At 46.3% G+C, this 17,071-nt stretch overlaps 1 protein-coding gene across 1 annotated transcript in view; it reads left to right on the top strand.

Annotated features, from left to right (window-relative positions):
• LOC130273881 (cytidine monophosphate-N-acetylneuraminic acid hydroxylase-like) overlaps window positions 1–17,071 on the top strand; it is a 190,304-nt gene that overhangs the window by 107,447 nt on the left and 65,786 nt on the right. Inside the window, exon 8 of the mRNA XM_056521325.1 lies at window positions 16,722–16,857. Within this exon, the coding sequence (XP_056377300.1) occupies window positions 16,722–16,857 (136 nt within the window). The remainder of the gene's footprint in view (window positions 1–16,721; window positions 16,858–17,071) is intronic.

The raw sequence follows: 17,071 nt of genomic DNA, 5'->3' as shown, positions 1-17,071 counted from the left end.
TGCCCGTATTAGGAACTGTCCAGAGGAGGAGAAAATCCTCATAGCAAACCTATGCCACTCTGGACAGTTCCTGACACGGACAGAGGTGTCAGCAGAGAGCACTGTGGACACGACAAAAAAGAAATTCAAAAATCAAAGAATTTCCTCTGTAGCATACAGCTGCTAAAAAGTCCTGGAAGGATAAAGATTTTTTTATAGAAGTAATTTACAAATCTGTTTAACTTTCTGGCACCAATTTATAAAAAAAAAAAAAAAAAAGAGTTTTAGACTGGGTAGTCCAATTGCGTCTCCAGGAGAGATTGTACAGGAAGCAAGGAGGCATGTAGATGAGCTCTCGAGGTCAGAACTTCGTAAGGTAAAACCTAGTAAAATAAAAGTTATTTTTTCCTTTAAAAATACCCCTATGAAAAATATTATTAGAAATGATGTTTTATATAAGTAGTACATGCTTCAAGAAGATGAATATTTAAAAGAAAACCACATAATTACGGTATCTAAAAGCATTATCAAACTATAAGGGATTTTATTCACAAACAAAAGAATAAAATGAAGTAAAAATCTGAATAGCTTACAGACAGCAGACCTAGAGCGAATAGATGTAACTTGTGGAGATGTTACTAATCTGAGGTAAGGGGAAATATGTTAGAAAAAAGCCATAAAAATCAAGGACAACATATTTCATATGCAATATATTTATTAGAGTACAACACTGCAATCGTGTATAAACTGGTTCAAGCCAGTAGTGTATACATAGTGTGAACAAGTCAGTATTTTTAGGACAGCAGATGAGAAGGGGATAACTGGTTATATCCCTATCTGTTGGCCCTGTCAGGCAAAACTGTAGGTCCCCTGTCCTAGTGACCTGGGCATAAGCATTTCAGATGAAACCACATAAAACCAGATGAAACCACAAAAATCCCACGTGTTTCGCTAATCTGTATTGCTACAGGTAGCTCCTCAGGGATTGGAAGAGAATACTCAAGGTGGGGCCATTAGAGACCTTACACATGGTAGCTATGCGTCATCACATGTATAGGAGAGTGCGTACAATAGGTATTCTTCAATTGTAGTATGGTATAGGTGACAAGGGTCTGGACAGCTCAATTATTACTGCAAAATCTGTGGATAGGTAATAGATGAGTCCTTGGTAGGTTGTGGTCCCCACTCAGAGGTAGATATGTCTTGTGCATAGGTAGCCCGGTACTGAATGGGTAGAAGGTAGATGATGATCACCACTCGGGAGCAGCAAGGTAGCCAGGACATCACCATCCCTCCCGGGCCCCCCACTGGGACCTTCGTACTGGACCTATCCTCCCCTGGGACCCCCCTACCAGACCTTGCTGCTCCCGAGTGGTGATCATCATCTACCTTCTACCCATTCAGTACCGGGCTACCTATGCACAAGACCTTAAAGGGGTATTCCAGGAAAAAACTTTTTTTATATATATCAACTGGTTCCAGAAAGTTAAACAGATTTGTAAATTACTTCTATTAAAAAATCTTAATCCTTTCAGTACTTATGAGCTTCTGAAGTTAAGGTTGTTCTTTTCTGTTTAAGTAATCTCTGATGACACGTGTCTCGGGAAACGCCCAGTTTAGAAGCAAATTCCCATAGCAAACCTCTTCTAAACTGGGCGGTTCCCGAGACACGTGTCATCAGAGATTACTTAGACAGAAAAGAACAACCTTAACTTCAGAAGCTCATAAGTACTGAAAGGATTAAGATTTTTTAACAGAAGTAATTTACAAATCTGCTTAACTTTCTGGAGCCAGTTGATATATAAAAAAAAGTTTTTTCCTGGATAACCCCTTTAACCTTAAACAGATCGTGCTAGGAGGTTACCTTGTAAGGCCGGATTCTCACGACAGAATTTCTGCGCTGAATTCTGAGCTGAATTCTGCAAGAATCTATAGCTAATACACTTTAATGGGATTCTGCTGTTCCAGTCACAGAGCAGAATTTCTGCTGCAGAATTTCTGCTTCAGGAACTCCATTGAAGTGAATGGGCGCAGAATTCAGCACAGAAATTCTGCCGTGTGAATTCGGCCTAAGGCTATGTTCACACGGCAGAATTTCTGCATAAAATTCTGCAGTAAATTCCGCAGAAATGAATTGCCCATTCACTTCAATGGTATTCCTGTAGCAGAAATTCTGCAGCAGAAATTTGGCTGTGTGAATGGAACAGCAGAATCCCATTGAAGTCTATTGGCCATAAATACATGCAGAATATTCAAGCAGAATTCTATGCAGGAATTATGGCATGTAAACTTAGCTTTAGGACAGATTCATATGGCAGAATTTCTGCGCTGAATTCTTCATGAAAATGCTGCATCAATTTATAGGGGACAGCGGAATTCTATTGAAGTGTATTGGCTATAAATTTATCCAGAATTTCCTTGAAGAATCCTTTGCAGAATTCAGTACAGAAATTTTGCCATGCGAACGCAGCCTAAAGGTTAGACAGTGCATTACATGCCATTCCACATTCACAGTATACAGACTTGTATGCTGACGTGGCTTGTTTCATATTGTTAAAACTAAACACCCTCTTCTCCACCGCAACCATGAGCATGTCAGCTCACTAAGAATGGGGGTTGGCACAACTTGGTACATTACTAATATGAATGATGCTCATAGCCATATCTCTAATCCATATACCGCACTAGCGAGAGTAGAAATGCCACAGAGAGGAGGAGACCCCCACCAACTTATAATAAAAGAAGCCTAATGGATTATGCACCTAAACACAATGGGACCACTTGGTCTGAATGACCGAAATGAGTTAAAGGGGTTATTCAACATAAGGTGATTAATTAACCCCTTAAGGACCCGGGGGTTTTCCATTTTTGCATTTTTGTTTTTTCCTCCTTACCTTTGAAAAATCACAACTCTTTCAATTTTGCACCTAAAAATCCATATGATGGATTATTTTGTGCACCACCAATTCTACTTTGCAATGATGTCAGTCATGTTACCCAAAAATGTACGGCAAAACAGAAAATAAATAATTTTGAGACAAAATAGAAAAAAAACCACCATTTTGTAAATTTGGGGTCTTCCGTTTCTACGCAGTACATTTTTTGGTAAATATGACACCTTCTCTTTATTCTGTAGGTCCTTACGATTAAAATGATACCCTACTTATATAGGTTGGATATTGCCGTACTTCTGGAAAAAATCATAACTACATGCAGGAAAATTAATACGTTTAAAATTGTCATCTTAAGACCCCTATATTCTTCCATGTATGGGGCGGTATAAGGGCTAATTTTTTGCATCATGATCTGAAGTTTTTATCGGTACCATTTTTGCATTGATAGGACTTATTGACCGCTTTTAATTAATTTTTCATGATATAAAAAGTGACCAAAAATGCACTATTTTGGACTTTGGAATTTTTTTGCGCGTACGCCATTGACCGTGCGGTTTAATTAACAATATATTTTTATAATTCAGACATTTCCCCACACGGCGATACCACATATGTTTATTTTTATTTACACTGTTTTTTTTAAAATGGGAAAAGGGGGGTGATTCAAACTTTTATTAGGGAAGGTGTTAAATTATCTTTATTCACTTTTTTTTCACTTTTTTTTGCAGTGTTATAGCTCCCATAGGGACCTATAACACTGCACACACTGATCTTTTACATTGATCAGTGGTTTCTCATAGGAAACCACTGATCGATGATTCTGCCGCTTGACTGCTCATGCCTGGATTGGTACGTCATGGGACCTTAAGGGGTTAAATGTCATAGAGTAATGGACATGCTTACCAAGGATCTGTGCTTGTGTTGGTGGCAAATGGCCGTGCCCTGTGTCCCCCATTGAGCTGTTGACTTGTTTTGGGGAACTGGCTACTTTTGCTTTCCGTGGCCTCCATCAGACTACAACCCCCAAGATCCTTTGTTTCAAGGTGGAAGGTGACTTATTTCCCTCCCCCACTTACTGCAGCACAGCCACGGTTCCTTTGATCACATGACTTACCTGACACATAAGCTGTGGATCTTTGTGATGACAAATGCACACACATATGCGCTGGTAACATCATCAGGGGGCTGGCTTTACACACAACAGAAGAAGCCTCCAAGCCCCCTTCCAGCACCTGACTTGTGATGTATTGTCTCGGGCCACACAGCAAGCTGGGAATGAGACAACATTCATTTATAGGCTGCAGAAAATGAACTTCCGGGGATAAGAAATTTGATAGCCCCCAAACACAAGTAAGTGAAGTATACTAGTAACTAGACTAACTTTGCTGCCTCTGTCTCACATTCAAAGAACAAAAAATCCCGGAATACCACTTTAAGTGTGTTCCTATAAGCTGTTCTAATCGTTGTTCCTTTTAGTAGATGTTTGTTTTTAATATCACATATTTTTGTGAATATACAGAGCTATGGTTACCTTATCTAGTAAGCTATTTAACCACTTAAGGACTCAGGGCATACCACCCTGAGTATTTCCGGTCCCTGGCGCTCGCCGTGCGGGGACCAGACCGGGATGCCTGCTGTAATCATTCAGCAGGCATCCCGTGACAATGCCTGGGGGTCCCTGAGACCCCCCCATCTGCGATTTGCGGCGATTCCAGGCTGATTGGGTCTCTGATGGCCCAGAAAATAGGGCTAATCGGAGCTGTCAGAGACAGCTCTGACTATCCTGAAGGATAGAAGCAAGGTGGCAGGGATTCCAACTCCTCCTATCCCCTGCCATTGGTCGGTTAGGACTGGCGGGGGGGGGGTTAAAGTTGAAATCCCCGCTCAGCCACCCCTGTATGTCCGGGCAGAGCGGGGGAAGATGGCGGTGGGTGCCGAAGCAGTGAGGGACCAGCAATCCCGGCGGGACCGGCAGCAAACAGCGGCGGGATTGGCGGCAGTAAGGAGGCAGCGTCGGAGACAACGGTGGAGGCAGCAGTGAAGATCAGTGGTAAGTGATCTTCACTGCTGCCTTCTAGGAGTTGCCAAACTACAACTCTCAGCCAAAGGCTGTCTGGGCTAGCTGGGAGTTGTAGTTTTGCAACATCTGGAGGGCAACATCTGTTGCTCAAGCTGTAGCCCTCCAGATGTTGCAAAACTACAACTACAAGCACGCCCAGACTTCCCAGGCATACTGGGAGTTGTAGTTCTGTAATATCTGGCTCTTGTAATGTTGCCGAACTACAACTCCCAGCATGCCTGGGCAGTCTGAGCATGCTTGGAGTTGCAGATTTGCAGCATCTGGAGGGCTACAGTTTGGACACCATTACACAGTGATCTCCAAACTGTTCTCCTCCAGTTGATGCATAAATACAACTCCCAACATGCCCTCCGAGCATGCTGGGAGCTGTAGTTTTGCAACAACTGGAGGCACACCGGTTGGGAAGCATTGTCTGTTTCCTAACTCAGTGTTTTCCAACCTATGTGCCTCCAGCTGTTGCAAAACTATAACTCCCAGCATGCACTGACATACCATGCATGCTAGGAGTTGTAGTTTTGCAACAGCTGCAGGCACACAGGTTGGGAAACACTGAGTTACGGAACAAACTCTCAGTGTTTTGCAACTGGTGTGCCTCCAGCTGTTGCATAACTACAACCCCCCAGCATGCACAAAGGGCATGCTGGAAGTTGCAGTAGTATGCCTCCAGCTGTTGCATAATTACAAGGTTAAGCATTCCCTTCAGCTATCACTGCATGCTGGGGGTTGTAGTTTTTGCAAAAGCTGAAGGCACACTGGTTGCGAAACACAGAGTTTGTTACCTAACTCAGTGTTTTGCAACCAGTGTGCCTCCAGCAACCTACAACTACCAGCATGCCCTTTGGCTGTCCATACATGCAGGGAGTTGTACTTTTTCAACAGCGTATGCATAACTACAACCCCCAACATGCACAGACAGCCAAACGGCATGCTGGGAGTTGTAGTTTTTGCAATAGCTGGAGCCCCCCCCAGGTGAATGTACAGGGTACATTCACACGGGTGGGTTTACAGTGAGTTTCTCGCTGCAAGTTTGAGATGCAGCAAATATTCCACTGCAGCTCAAACTCTTAGTGGGAAACTCGCTGTGAACCCCCACCCGTGTGAATGTACCCTAAAAACACTAAACTACACAAAATAAAAAGTAAAACACTACATATACAAATACCCCTACACATTTACCCCCTCCCCCCAATAAAAATGAGAAACGTCTGGTACGGCACAATTTCTATAACGGAGCCTTTAGCTGTTGCAAAACAACAATTCCCAGTATTGCCGGACAGCCATTGACTGTCCAGGCATGCTGGTAGTTTTGCAACAGCTGGAGGCACCCTGTTTGGGAAACACTACCATAGGGTAATTTTGGTATCGGAGGCAAGTGTAATTCTTGCATCTGGGTCAGTCCCTATGCAAATCCCTAATTAAAGCCTCAAATACGCATGGCGATCTCTCACTTCTGAGCCCTGTCGTATTTCAAGGCAACAGTTTAGGGCCACATATGGGGTATTTCTGTACTCGGGAGAAATTGCCTGAAAAATTTAGTTTTTTTTTTTTACCCCTAATGAAAAGGTAAAGTTGGGGTCTACTCCAGCATGTTAGTGTAAATTTTTTTTAATTTTTTACACTAACATGTTGGTGTTTCCCATACTTTTCATTTTCACAAGAATTAAAAGGAAAAAAAGACCACGAAAATTTGTAACACAATTTCTTCTGAGTATGGAAATACCCCATATGTGGACGTAAAATGCTCTGCAGGCACACAGCAGGGCTCAGGAGTGAGAGCACCATGTACATTTGAGGTGATTTGCACAGGGGTGACTGATCATTACAGTGGTTTTGACATAAACACATGTGACCCCATTTTGGAAATTACACCCCTCACGGAATGTAAAAAGGGTTATAGTGAGCCTTAACACCCCACACGTGTTTGAAGAATTATCGTTAAAGAAAATGACAATTTTTTTCACTAAATTGCTGGTGTTGTCCCCAATTTTTCTTTTTCACAAGCGGTAATAGGAAAAAGAAAAACACCATAATGTGTAACCCCATCTCTTCTGAGTATGAAAATACCCCATATGTGAATATAAAGTGCTCTGCGGGCGTACTACAATGCTCAGAAAAGAAGGAGCACCATTGGGCTTTTGGAGAGAGAATGTGTCTGGAATTGAAGGCCATGTGCGCTTACAAAACCCCATGGTGCCAGAAAAGTGGACCCTCCCACATGTGACCCCATTTTGGAAACCACACCCTCACGTAATGTAATAAGGGGTACAGTGAGCATTTACACCCCACTGGTGTCTGAAAGATTTTTTGACCAGTGGTCCATGAAAAAGAAAAATTTCATTTTTCATTTGCTTAGCACTCTGTTCCAAAGATCTGTCAAACACCAATGGGGTGTAAATGTTCACTGCCACCCTTATTACATTCTGTAAGGGGTGTAGTTTCCAAAATGGGGTCACATGTGGGGGAGTCCACTGTTCTGGCACCACAGGGGGCTTTTTTTTATGCACATGGCCCCTGACTTCCATTTCAAACAAATTCTCTCTCCAAAAGACCAATGGCTCTCCTTTTTTTCTGCACATTGTAGTTCGCCCACAGAGCACTTTACATCCACATATGGGGTATTTCCAAAGAGGGTTAAAAAATTGGGGAGGCTTTTTCTCCTATTACTCATTGTGAAAATAAAAAATTTGGGGTAACACCAGCATTTTTGCGAGAAAAACAAATTTTTCATTTTCCCGCTGAACTTTAGTGGAAATTTGTCAAACACCTGTGGTGTGTAAAGGCTTACTGTACCCCTTGTTACGTTCCTTGAGGGGTATTGTTTCCCAAATAGTGTGCCATATGAGGCTATTTTTTTTTTTTTTTTGCTGTTCTGGCACCATAGGGGCTTCCTAAATGCGACATAAACAAAAACAATTTCAGCAAAAGTTGCTTTCAAAAGCCAAATGTGGCTCTTTCTCTTTTGAGCATTGTAGTGCACCCACAGTGCACTTGATGTCCACATATGGGGTATTTCCATACTCAGAAGAGATGGGGTTACAAATTTTGGGGGGGCATTTTATCCTATTACCCCTTGTAAAAAATGTAAAATTTGGGGGAAAACCAGCATTTAGTGAAAAAAAATAATCATTTACACATCCAACTTTAACGAAAAGTCGCCAAACACCTGTGGGGTGTTAAGGCTCACTGTACCCCTTGTTGCGCTCCTTGAGGGGTGTAGTTTCCAAAATAGTATGCCATGTGGAGTTTTTTTTTTTGCTGTTCTGGCACCATAGGGGCTTCCTAAATGTGACATGCTCCCAAAAACCATTTCAGAAAAACTTGCTCTTCAAAATCCTATCTCTTTCCCATTGCTGCTATTCCTGTGAAACACCTAAAGGGTTAACACACTTTCTGAATGTCCTTTTGTATACTTTGAAGGGTGCAGTTTTTATAATGGGGTCATTTATGGGGTATCTCTGAAATGAAGGCCCTTTAAATGCACTTCAAAACTGAACTGGTCCCTGAAAATTTCCGATTTTGAAAATGTTTTGAAAAATTGCTGCTGAACTTTGAAGCCCTCTGATGTCTTCCAAAAGTAAAAACATGTCAACTTTATGATGCAAACATAAAGTAGACATATTATATATGTGAATCAATATATAATTTATTTGGAATGTCCATTTTCCTTACAAGCAGAAAGTTTCAAAGTTAAAAAAACGCAACATTTTTCATCAAATTGTGGAATATTTTAACAAGAAATGATGCAAGACAACGAAAATTTACCACTAACATAAAGTAGAAAATGTCACGAAAAAACTATCTTGGAATCAGAATGAAAAGTAAAAGCATCCCAGAGTTATTGTTACACTCTGCGCTCCAGCCGCAAACTCCGACCGCGAGCGCAATGTCCCAGTGTCCCCGTCTGCCGGCGGGGATGGGATTCGCATCGCGGGACACACCCGCATGCAAATCCCACTTGTCACTCACCTCGCTCTGCTGCCTCTGTGTCTTGGCTCTGGCGCACGCGTCCCCATCTCCTAGGGCGCGCGCGCCGGAGCTTTAAAATTTAAAGGGCCAGTGCACTAATAATTATTGTTTGCACCTGACACTACATTATAAGTCCCTGCACCTCCCACACTTCCCTGATGGATCTTCAGTGCCCTTAGCCTGAGATTAAGTGACCCTTATAGCCTGTTAGCCTTACCCATGTTTCCAGACCTTCCTCTAGGTTATTAGACTCCGCACGTTTGCCGCCTGCCTTGACCTTCTGCTACATTTGACTACGCTACTGCCTTATCCTTCAGTACCTCACCTTGCCCAGCTGCCTGTATGGTCGAGCCTTGTCGGGGGTAGCGACCTAGGTATCACCTGCCACAGCAAGTCCATCCTTCTTTGCTGCGGGCTCTGGTGAAGACCAGCGGCACCTTAGATTCCGCTCCCCGATACGATCCGAGTCACCAGCCACACAGGTTAGAGGATCCACATCCAGCTCCGTTACAGCAAGATCCAGCCATGGATCCTGCTGGGGTTCCTCTGTGGATCTCACTTCCATTGTGGGGCTTCAGTCACAGCAGTTGGCCCAGCAGGCACAGCAGTTGAGCAAGTTATCCGCCATGATGCAGCAGTTGCTAACTGCACAGCAACAACCACCACAACCTCCTCCTGCTCTGGTGGCACATCTTGCTTCGGATCAAGACTCATTCTGTCTCTTCCCGAGAAATATGAGGAGGATCCCAAGTCCTGTCATGGTTTTGTTACTCAGTGCTCCATGCACATTGAACTCATGGTGGATCAGTTCCTTACGGAACGAGTAAAGGTGGCCTTCATCCTCAGTCTTTTAACTAGAAGGGCTTTGGCCTGGGCAACTCCACTTTGTGATCGAAGTGATGTCCTCACAACCAATCTCCAGGCTTTTCTCATCGAATTTCGGGGTGTCTTCGAAGAACCTGCTCGAGCTTCCTCCGCTGAGACGGCATTGCTGAGTCTTACTCAGGGCAACTCCTCTGTGAGCGAGTATGGCATTCAGTCAGCATGGAATGATGAAGCTCTTTGCGCCACCTTCAAGAGAGGGTTACCAAGTCAAATCAAGGATGTCCTCGCTGCCCAGGAATTGCCATCTAATCTGAATGAGCTTATACAGTTTGCATCCCTGATTGATATCCGTTTCTCAGAGCGACGTGAGGAACTACGCCAAGAAAGGGAGTCTGCTTGGCCTCTGCGCTTTCATCGTTTGACACCTGTCTTCCAGCAGCCACTGCAACCTTCTACGTTGCCTCCCGCAGTGGAGGCTATGCAGGTGGATCGGTCTCGCCTGACCCCGCAGGAAAGAACTCGCCGACAAACTGAGAATCTGTGCATATACTGCGCCAGTGCGGATCACTTCCTAAATGATTGTCCTCTGCGTCCTCAGTCACAGGGAAACACTCACACCTAGGGTTTGTGGGAGAGGCTTCCCTAGGTGTGAATATCACCTCTCCACGCTTAAAGATCTTAGGAGACTATCTATGCCATTTCATTTCTGTGTGTCAAGACGACTGGGCTGATCTGCTTCTCTGGGCAGAGTTTTCCTACAATAATAAAGAATCCAATTCCACTGATACTTCACCCTTCTATGTGGTCTATGGACTTCACCCTCGTCCTCCTTACCCCTTGTCTTCTTCCTCTGGAGTTCCTGCTGTTGATGAACAAGTGCAGAATTTTTCTTCCATCTGGCAGAAAACATGTCGCGCTCTTCTACATGCTACTTCTCGCATGAAATTCCAAGCGGACAAGAAAAGACGTCCTCCTCCTGAATTTTCTCCTGGTGACAAAGTCTGGTTATCGACTAAATATATCCAGTTCAAGATACCCAGTTATAAACTAGGTCCTCGCTATTTGGGTCCCTATAAAGTCAAGAAGAGGCTTAATCCTGTGGCCTATTCCCTCCATCTGCCCTCCTCCCTCCAGATCCCAAATTCCTTCCATGTATCCTTCTTGAAACCAGTCATCTACAACCATTTTTCTCAAAAGGACATCTCACCTTCTCCCATCTCTGGCACCTCAGATGTTTTTGTTGTTAAGGAGATCTTGGACTCAAAATCTGTCAGAGGAAAGCACTTTTTTCTTGTAGATTGGGAAGGATTCGATCCGGAAGAGAGGTCTTGGGACAACATTTTGGACCAGGACCTTCTCAGGAAATTCCTGAACCGCAAAAGGAGGGGGAGACCAAAGGGGGTACTGTTACGCTCTGCGCTCTGGCCACAAGCTCTGGCCGTGAGTGCAGTGTCCCGGTGTCCCCATCTGCCGGCGGGGCTGGGATTCGCATCGCGGGAAGCGCCCGCATGCGAATCCCAGCCCGTCACTCACCTCGCTCCGCTGCCTTTGTGTCTCAGCTCCGGCGCACGCGTCCCCGTCTCCTAGGGCGTGCACCGGAGCTCTGAAATATAAAGGGCCAGTGCGCCCATAATTAGTGTTTGCACCTGACACCACATTATAAGTCCCTGCACCTCCCAAACATCCCTGCCAGATCTTCAGTGCCCCTAGCCTGAGATTAAGCGAGCCTGTTAGCCTTACCCATGTTTCCAGACCTACCGCTACGTTATTAGACTCTGCACCTTTGCCGCCTGCCTGGACCTTCTGCTACGTTTGACTTCGCTACTGCCTTATCCTTCAGTACCTTGCCTTGCCCAGCTACCTGTGTGGTCGAGCCATGTCGGGGGTAGCGACCTGGGTGTCGCCTGCTGCAGCAAGTCCATCCTGCCTTGCTGCAGGCTCTGGTTAAGACCAGTGGCACCTTAGACTCTGCTCCCCGATACGGTCCAAGTCATCAGCCACACAGGTTAGAGGATCCACATCCAGGTCCATTACAGTTGTTAATGCTAAAAGTGACAGTGGTCAGATGTGCAAAAAATGCTCGGGTCCTTAAGGTGAAAAAGAGTCCTTAAGGGGTTTAACAAAGTTCTGAAGTGATCATGAAGTGGGCCTGATGAAACGCTGAGTATGTGAAATGGACCGTCACCGGAAATGCCATGTCCCACACGCCTGTCTGTCTTTACCCTGCTGTATATCATAAACTCGTTAAAGGGGTTATCCACCATAAGGTGATTTTAGTACATACCTGGCAAACAGTAATGGACATGCTTAGGAAGGATATGCGCTTGTCTTGGGGCTAAATGGCTATGTTGTGAGATTACCATAACACTGTGGCTAGCTTTTTGTGAACTGGTATTTCCTGTTTGACTTTTCATTTTTTTACTACAAATCCAATAATTCCATTTTCCTCCCTCCCACACATCAGCCACCCCACCCAATGAAACATAAATGAGCTGCATCCATTCAAAAAGACCTGTGGTTTTCATTCAGGGTGCCTACGGCTGTTGCATTAGTTGCAGTTGATTTCTCTCCCACCAAGCGATCCCTCCACCCATTGAAGCAGACAGGCTCCTTGTCATCAGCGGACTAGTGAGTCAGGTCTCGGCCGCATTGCAACATGGGAAAATTCTGAGACAACAGTCATTTTGTATGCTGTTAAAAATAAATATTGGGGTGAAAATCACATAACAATTGTGAGAAAACTGTCACACACAGGTAAAGACACTATATTATGAACTACACTAACTTTACAGCCCATGTAGCATAGTCAAATAAAAAAAATTCCTGGAATACCCATTTAACTTGTTTATATACATGGAATAAAGATATTATAAAAAGACAATGGATAGTGGCCCTCATTTACTAAGAATGTTGGGTTTTTACTAGTGTGAAATTGTCACGATTCGGCTTCCAGGTAGTGGATCCTCTGTGTCAGCGAGGGATTGGCGTGGACCGTGCTAGTGGACCGGTTCTAAGAGGCTACTGGTATTCACCAGAGCCCGCCGCAAAGCGGGATGGTCTTGCTGCGGCAGTAGCAACCAGGTCGTATCCACTAGCAACGGCTCTACCTCGCTGACTGCTGAGAAGGCGTGGGACAGAAGGACTAGGCAGAGGCAAGGTCAGACGTAGCAGAAGGTCGGGGGCAGGCGGCAAGGTTCGTAGTCAGGATGGGTAGCAGAAGTTCAGGTACACAGGCTTTGGACACACTAAACGCTTTCACTGGCACAAGGCAACAAGATCCGGCAAGGGAGTGCAAGGGAGGAGACTAGATAAAGGCAGGGAGCAGGTGGGAGCCAATTAAGCTAATTGGGCCAGGCACCAATCATTGGTGCACTGGCCCTTTAAGTCTCAGAGAGCTGGCGCGCGCGCGCCCTAGAGAGCGGAGCCGCGCGCGCCAGCACATGACAGCAGGGGACCGGGACGGGTAAGTGACCTGGGATGCGATTCGCGAGCGGGCGCGTCCCGCTGTGCGAATCGCATCCCCAACGGCCAAAACAGTGCAGCGCTCCCGGTCAGCGGGACTGACCGGGGCGCTGCAGGGAGAAAGACGCCGTGAGCGCTCCGGGGAGGAGCGGGGACCCGGAGCGCTAGGCGTAACAGTACCCCCCCCCCCTTAGGTCTCCCCTTCTCTTTGTCCGGTAACTGCCTCCCCTGGGATGAGGACACCGGGAAAGAATGGAGGGTTTCCTCAACGGCAGGCAGTACAGCAGGAGTGGGAATGGGGAGGGAGGGCAGAGGGCGAGGCCTGGCACGGGGCAGTGTGACACCAGGACGGGGGCCATGGGGAGGCACAGAGGCTTGCCTGATGGGACTGGGGGGGGGGGAGAGGCACTTCCTGTGGCAGGCAGAGTCCCAGTTCCTGATCTCCCCGGTGGTCCAATCAATGGTGGGGGAATGAAGCCGGAGCCAAGGCAGACCGAGGAGGACCTCAGAGGTACAGTTGGGGAGAATGAAGAACTCAATCCTTTCGTGGTGGGGTCCGATAGACATCAGGAGGGGTTCTGTGCGGTAACGCACGGTGCAGTCCAATCTGGCTCCGTTGACCGCGGAAATGTAGAGCGGTTTGACGAGACGGGTCACCGGGATGCTGAATCTATTAACAAAGGACTCCAACATAAAATTCCCGGAGGCACCAGAGTCCAAGCAGGCCACGGCTGAGAGGGAGGAGTTGGTTGTAGGAGAAATCCGCACGGGCACCGTGAGACGTGGAGAAGAAGACTTAGAACCAAAAGATGCAACACCCACGTGAGCTGGGTGCGTGCGTGCGTTTCCCAGGCGTGGAGGACGGATAGGGCAATCCACCAAGAAATGTTCAGTACTGGCACAGTACAGACAGAGATTTTCTTCTCTACGGCGATTCCTCTCTTCCTGGGTCAGGCGAGACCGATCCACTTGCATGGCCTCCTCGGCGGGAGGCCCAGGCGAAGACTGCAAAGGATGCTGTGGGAGAGGTGCCCAGAGATCTAAGTCTTTTTCCTGGCGGAGCTCTTGGTGTCGTTCAGAAAAACGCATGTCGATGCGGGTAGCCAAATGGATGAGTTCTTGGAGGTTGGCAGGAATCTCTCGTGCGGCCAGCACATCCTTGATGCGACTGGATAGGCCTTTTTTAAAGGTCGCGCAGAGAGCCTCATTATTCCAGGATAGTTCAGAAGCAAAAGTACGGAATTGTATGGCGTACTCGCCAACGGAAGAATTACCCTGGACCAGGTTCAACAGGGCAGTCTCGGCAGAAGAAGCTCGGGCTGGCTCCTCGAAGACACTCCGGAGTTCAGCGAAGAAGGCCTGGACTGTGGCTGTGGCAGGATCATTGCGGTCCCAGAGCGGTGTGGCCCAAGACAAGGCCTTTCCTGAAAGAAGGCTTACTACGAACGCCACCTTAGACCGTTCTGAAGGAAACAAGTCCGACAACATCTCCATATGCAGGGAACACTGAGACAAAAATCCACGGCAGAGTTTAGAGTCCCCATCAAATTTGTCCGGCAGGGACAAGCGGAGGTTAGGAGCGGCCACTCGCTGCGGAGGAGGTGCAGGAGCTGGCGGAGGAGATGGTTGCTGCTGTAGCAGAGGCAGAAGTTGCTGTAACATGGCGGTCAACTGCGACAGCTGCTGTCCTTGTTGGGCAATCTGCTGCGATTGCTGAGCGACCACCGTGGGAAGATCAGCGAGACTTGGCAGCGGCACCTCAGCGGGATCCATGGCCGGATCTACTGTCACGATTCGGCTTCCAGGTAGTGGATCCTCTGTGTCAGCGAGGGATTGGCGTGGACCGTGCTAGTGGACCGGTTCTAAGAGGCTACTGGTATTCACCAGAGCCCGCCGCAAAGCGGGATGGTCTTGCTGCGGCAGTAGCAACCAGGTCGTATCCACTAGCAACGGCTCTACCTCGCTGACTGCTGAGAAGGCGTGGGACAGAAGGACTAGGCAGAGGCAAGGTCAGACGTAGCAGAAGGTCGGGGGCAGGCGGCAAGGTTCGTAGTCAGGATGGGTAGCAGAAGTTCAGGTACACAGGCTTTGGACACACTAAACGCTTTCACTGGCACAAGGCAACAAGATCCGGCAAGGGAGTGCAAGGGAGGAGACTAGATAAAGGCAGGGAGCAGGTGGGAGCCAATTAAGCTAATTGGGCCAGGCACCAATCATTGGTGCACTGGCCCTTTAAGTCTCAGAGAGCTGGCGCGCGCGCGCCCTAGAGAGCGGAGCCGCGCGCGCCAGCACATGACAGCAGGGGACCGGGACGGGTAAGTGACCTGGGATGCGATTCGCGAGCGGGCGCGTCCCGCTGTGCGAATCGCATCCCCAACGGCCAAAACAGTGCAGCGCTCCCGGTCAGCGGGACTGACCGGGGCGCTGCAGGGAGAAAGACGCCGTGAGCGCTCCGGGGAGGAGCGGGGACCCGGAGCGCTAGGCGTAACAGAAATGTTACATAGTTACATAGTTAGTATGGTCGAAAAAAGACATACATCCATCAAGTTTAACCAAGGAATTGAAGGGAAGGGGTATGGTGGGATGAAGGGGAAGGGATGTGATTATATTTCTGCATAAGCATTAATGTTCTTTTGTCCTATGAATGTATCTAACCCTGTTTTAAGGCTTTCAACTGTTTCTGCTGTGACCAGTTCCTGAGGTATCCTGTTGTTTCAAACTTGCAGGATTCCTCTCTATTTACTAAGGGGATTCACAGATTTTCAAGTCGGGAAAATGTTCTGACCAGCTATTTCTAGGTGGAAATTTCCAGCCATTTATTCATAGGATTTCCTGTGAATTCAGTAGTAAATAGGTCAGGTTGTGAAACTACGCCCCTTTTTTTTTACCACGCCCCTTTCAGCTTTCACAATGCAGTGTCGGGTTTGTCAGATTTTCATGGTTCACACTGTCGCACACTTTCTGAGACATGTCTCAAACATGTCTCAGAAACTATGCACCAAAATAACTTGGAAAAACCCGACAAAAACTAGTCAGTGGTTTGTAAAAGAGGGCCAATAAGTGACAATAATATTACACAATTTCTTGGTTTATTTAATAGCTGCTGTATTCCAAGTTAAATTAAGTTATCCCCTATCTACCAGATCTCCAGATTGTGCCTCAAGTGTTTGTTATTAATGGAGCAGTTTCATTCATTGTCTATGGAGATGCTGAAGAATCCCAAGCTATGTACTCGGTGACAGATTCAATGAATGAGTGGTGTTGCACATGCATATGTGTCTGCTCCATTTAAAACAATGAGCTGAGGCCCCATTCTGGAGATTGCAGAGTGTCCCAGCAGTCGGGTCCTATGCAATCTGACACTTATCCCCTCTCTTAGGAAATGGGAGAATTTATTTTCCTGCAGAATACCCCTTTAGTTAAGTTTCAGGTAAATATGATCAATTCACAATACCATTAAATCTAATCAATGATCTTATCTAATGAAGAAATTGGCCTGTGCTTCTTATCTACAGAGGAATGGAAAACACAATTTATTAAAACAGAGAGAAAGAAACTACAAAACTACAAAGCTCAGCTTGTAAAGGATTTGAACCCTACTATCTACTGCCCCTTTGCTGGTTACTTTGTTGAGGCTCACCCATCAGATAAGTATGTTTAACTAGATCATACAATTTATGGACTGCAAACAAAAATGATATGTTTAAATGAAATGTTTAAAGGTTAAACTTAAAGAGGTAGTCCAGTGGTGAAAAACGTATCCCCTATCCTAAGGATAGGTGATAAATTTGAGATCGCAGGGGGTCCGACCGCTGGGGCCCCCTGCGATCTCTCTGTACAGGGGCCAGGCTCTCCGGCCAGATAG

This window comes from Hyla sarda, chromosome 5 (genome assembly GCF_029499605.1).
Source record: "Hyla sarda isolate aHylSar1 chromosome 5, aHylSar1.hap1, whole genome shotgun sequence".
In the NCBI taxonomy this organism is placed as follows: domain Eukaryota; kingdom Metazoa; phylum Chordata; class Amphibia; order Anura; family Hylidae; genus Hyla; species Hyla sarda.
The sequence above is the reverse complement of the archived record's forward strand: the minus strand, read 5'-3'. Positions and strand labels throughout refer to the sequence as shown.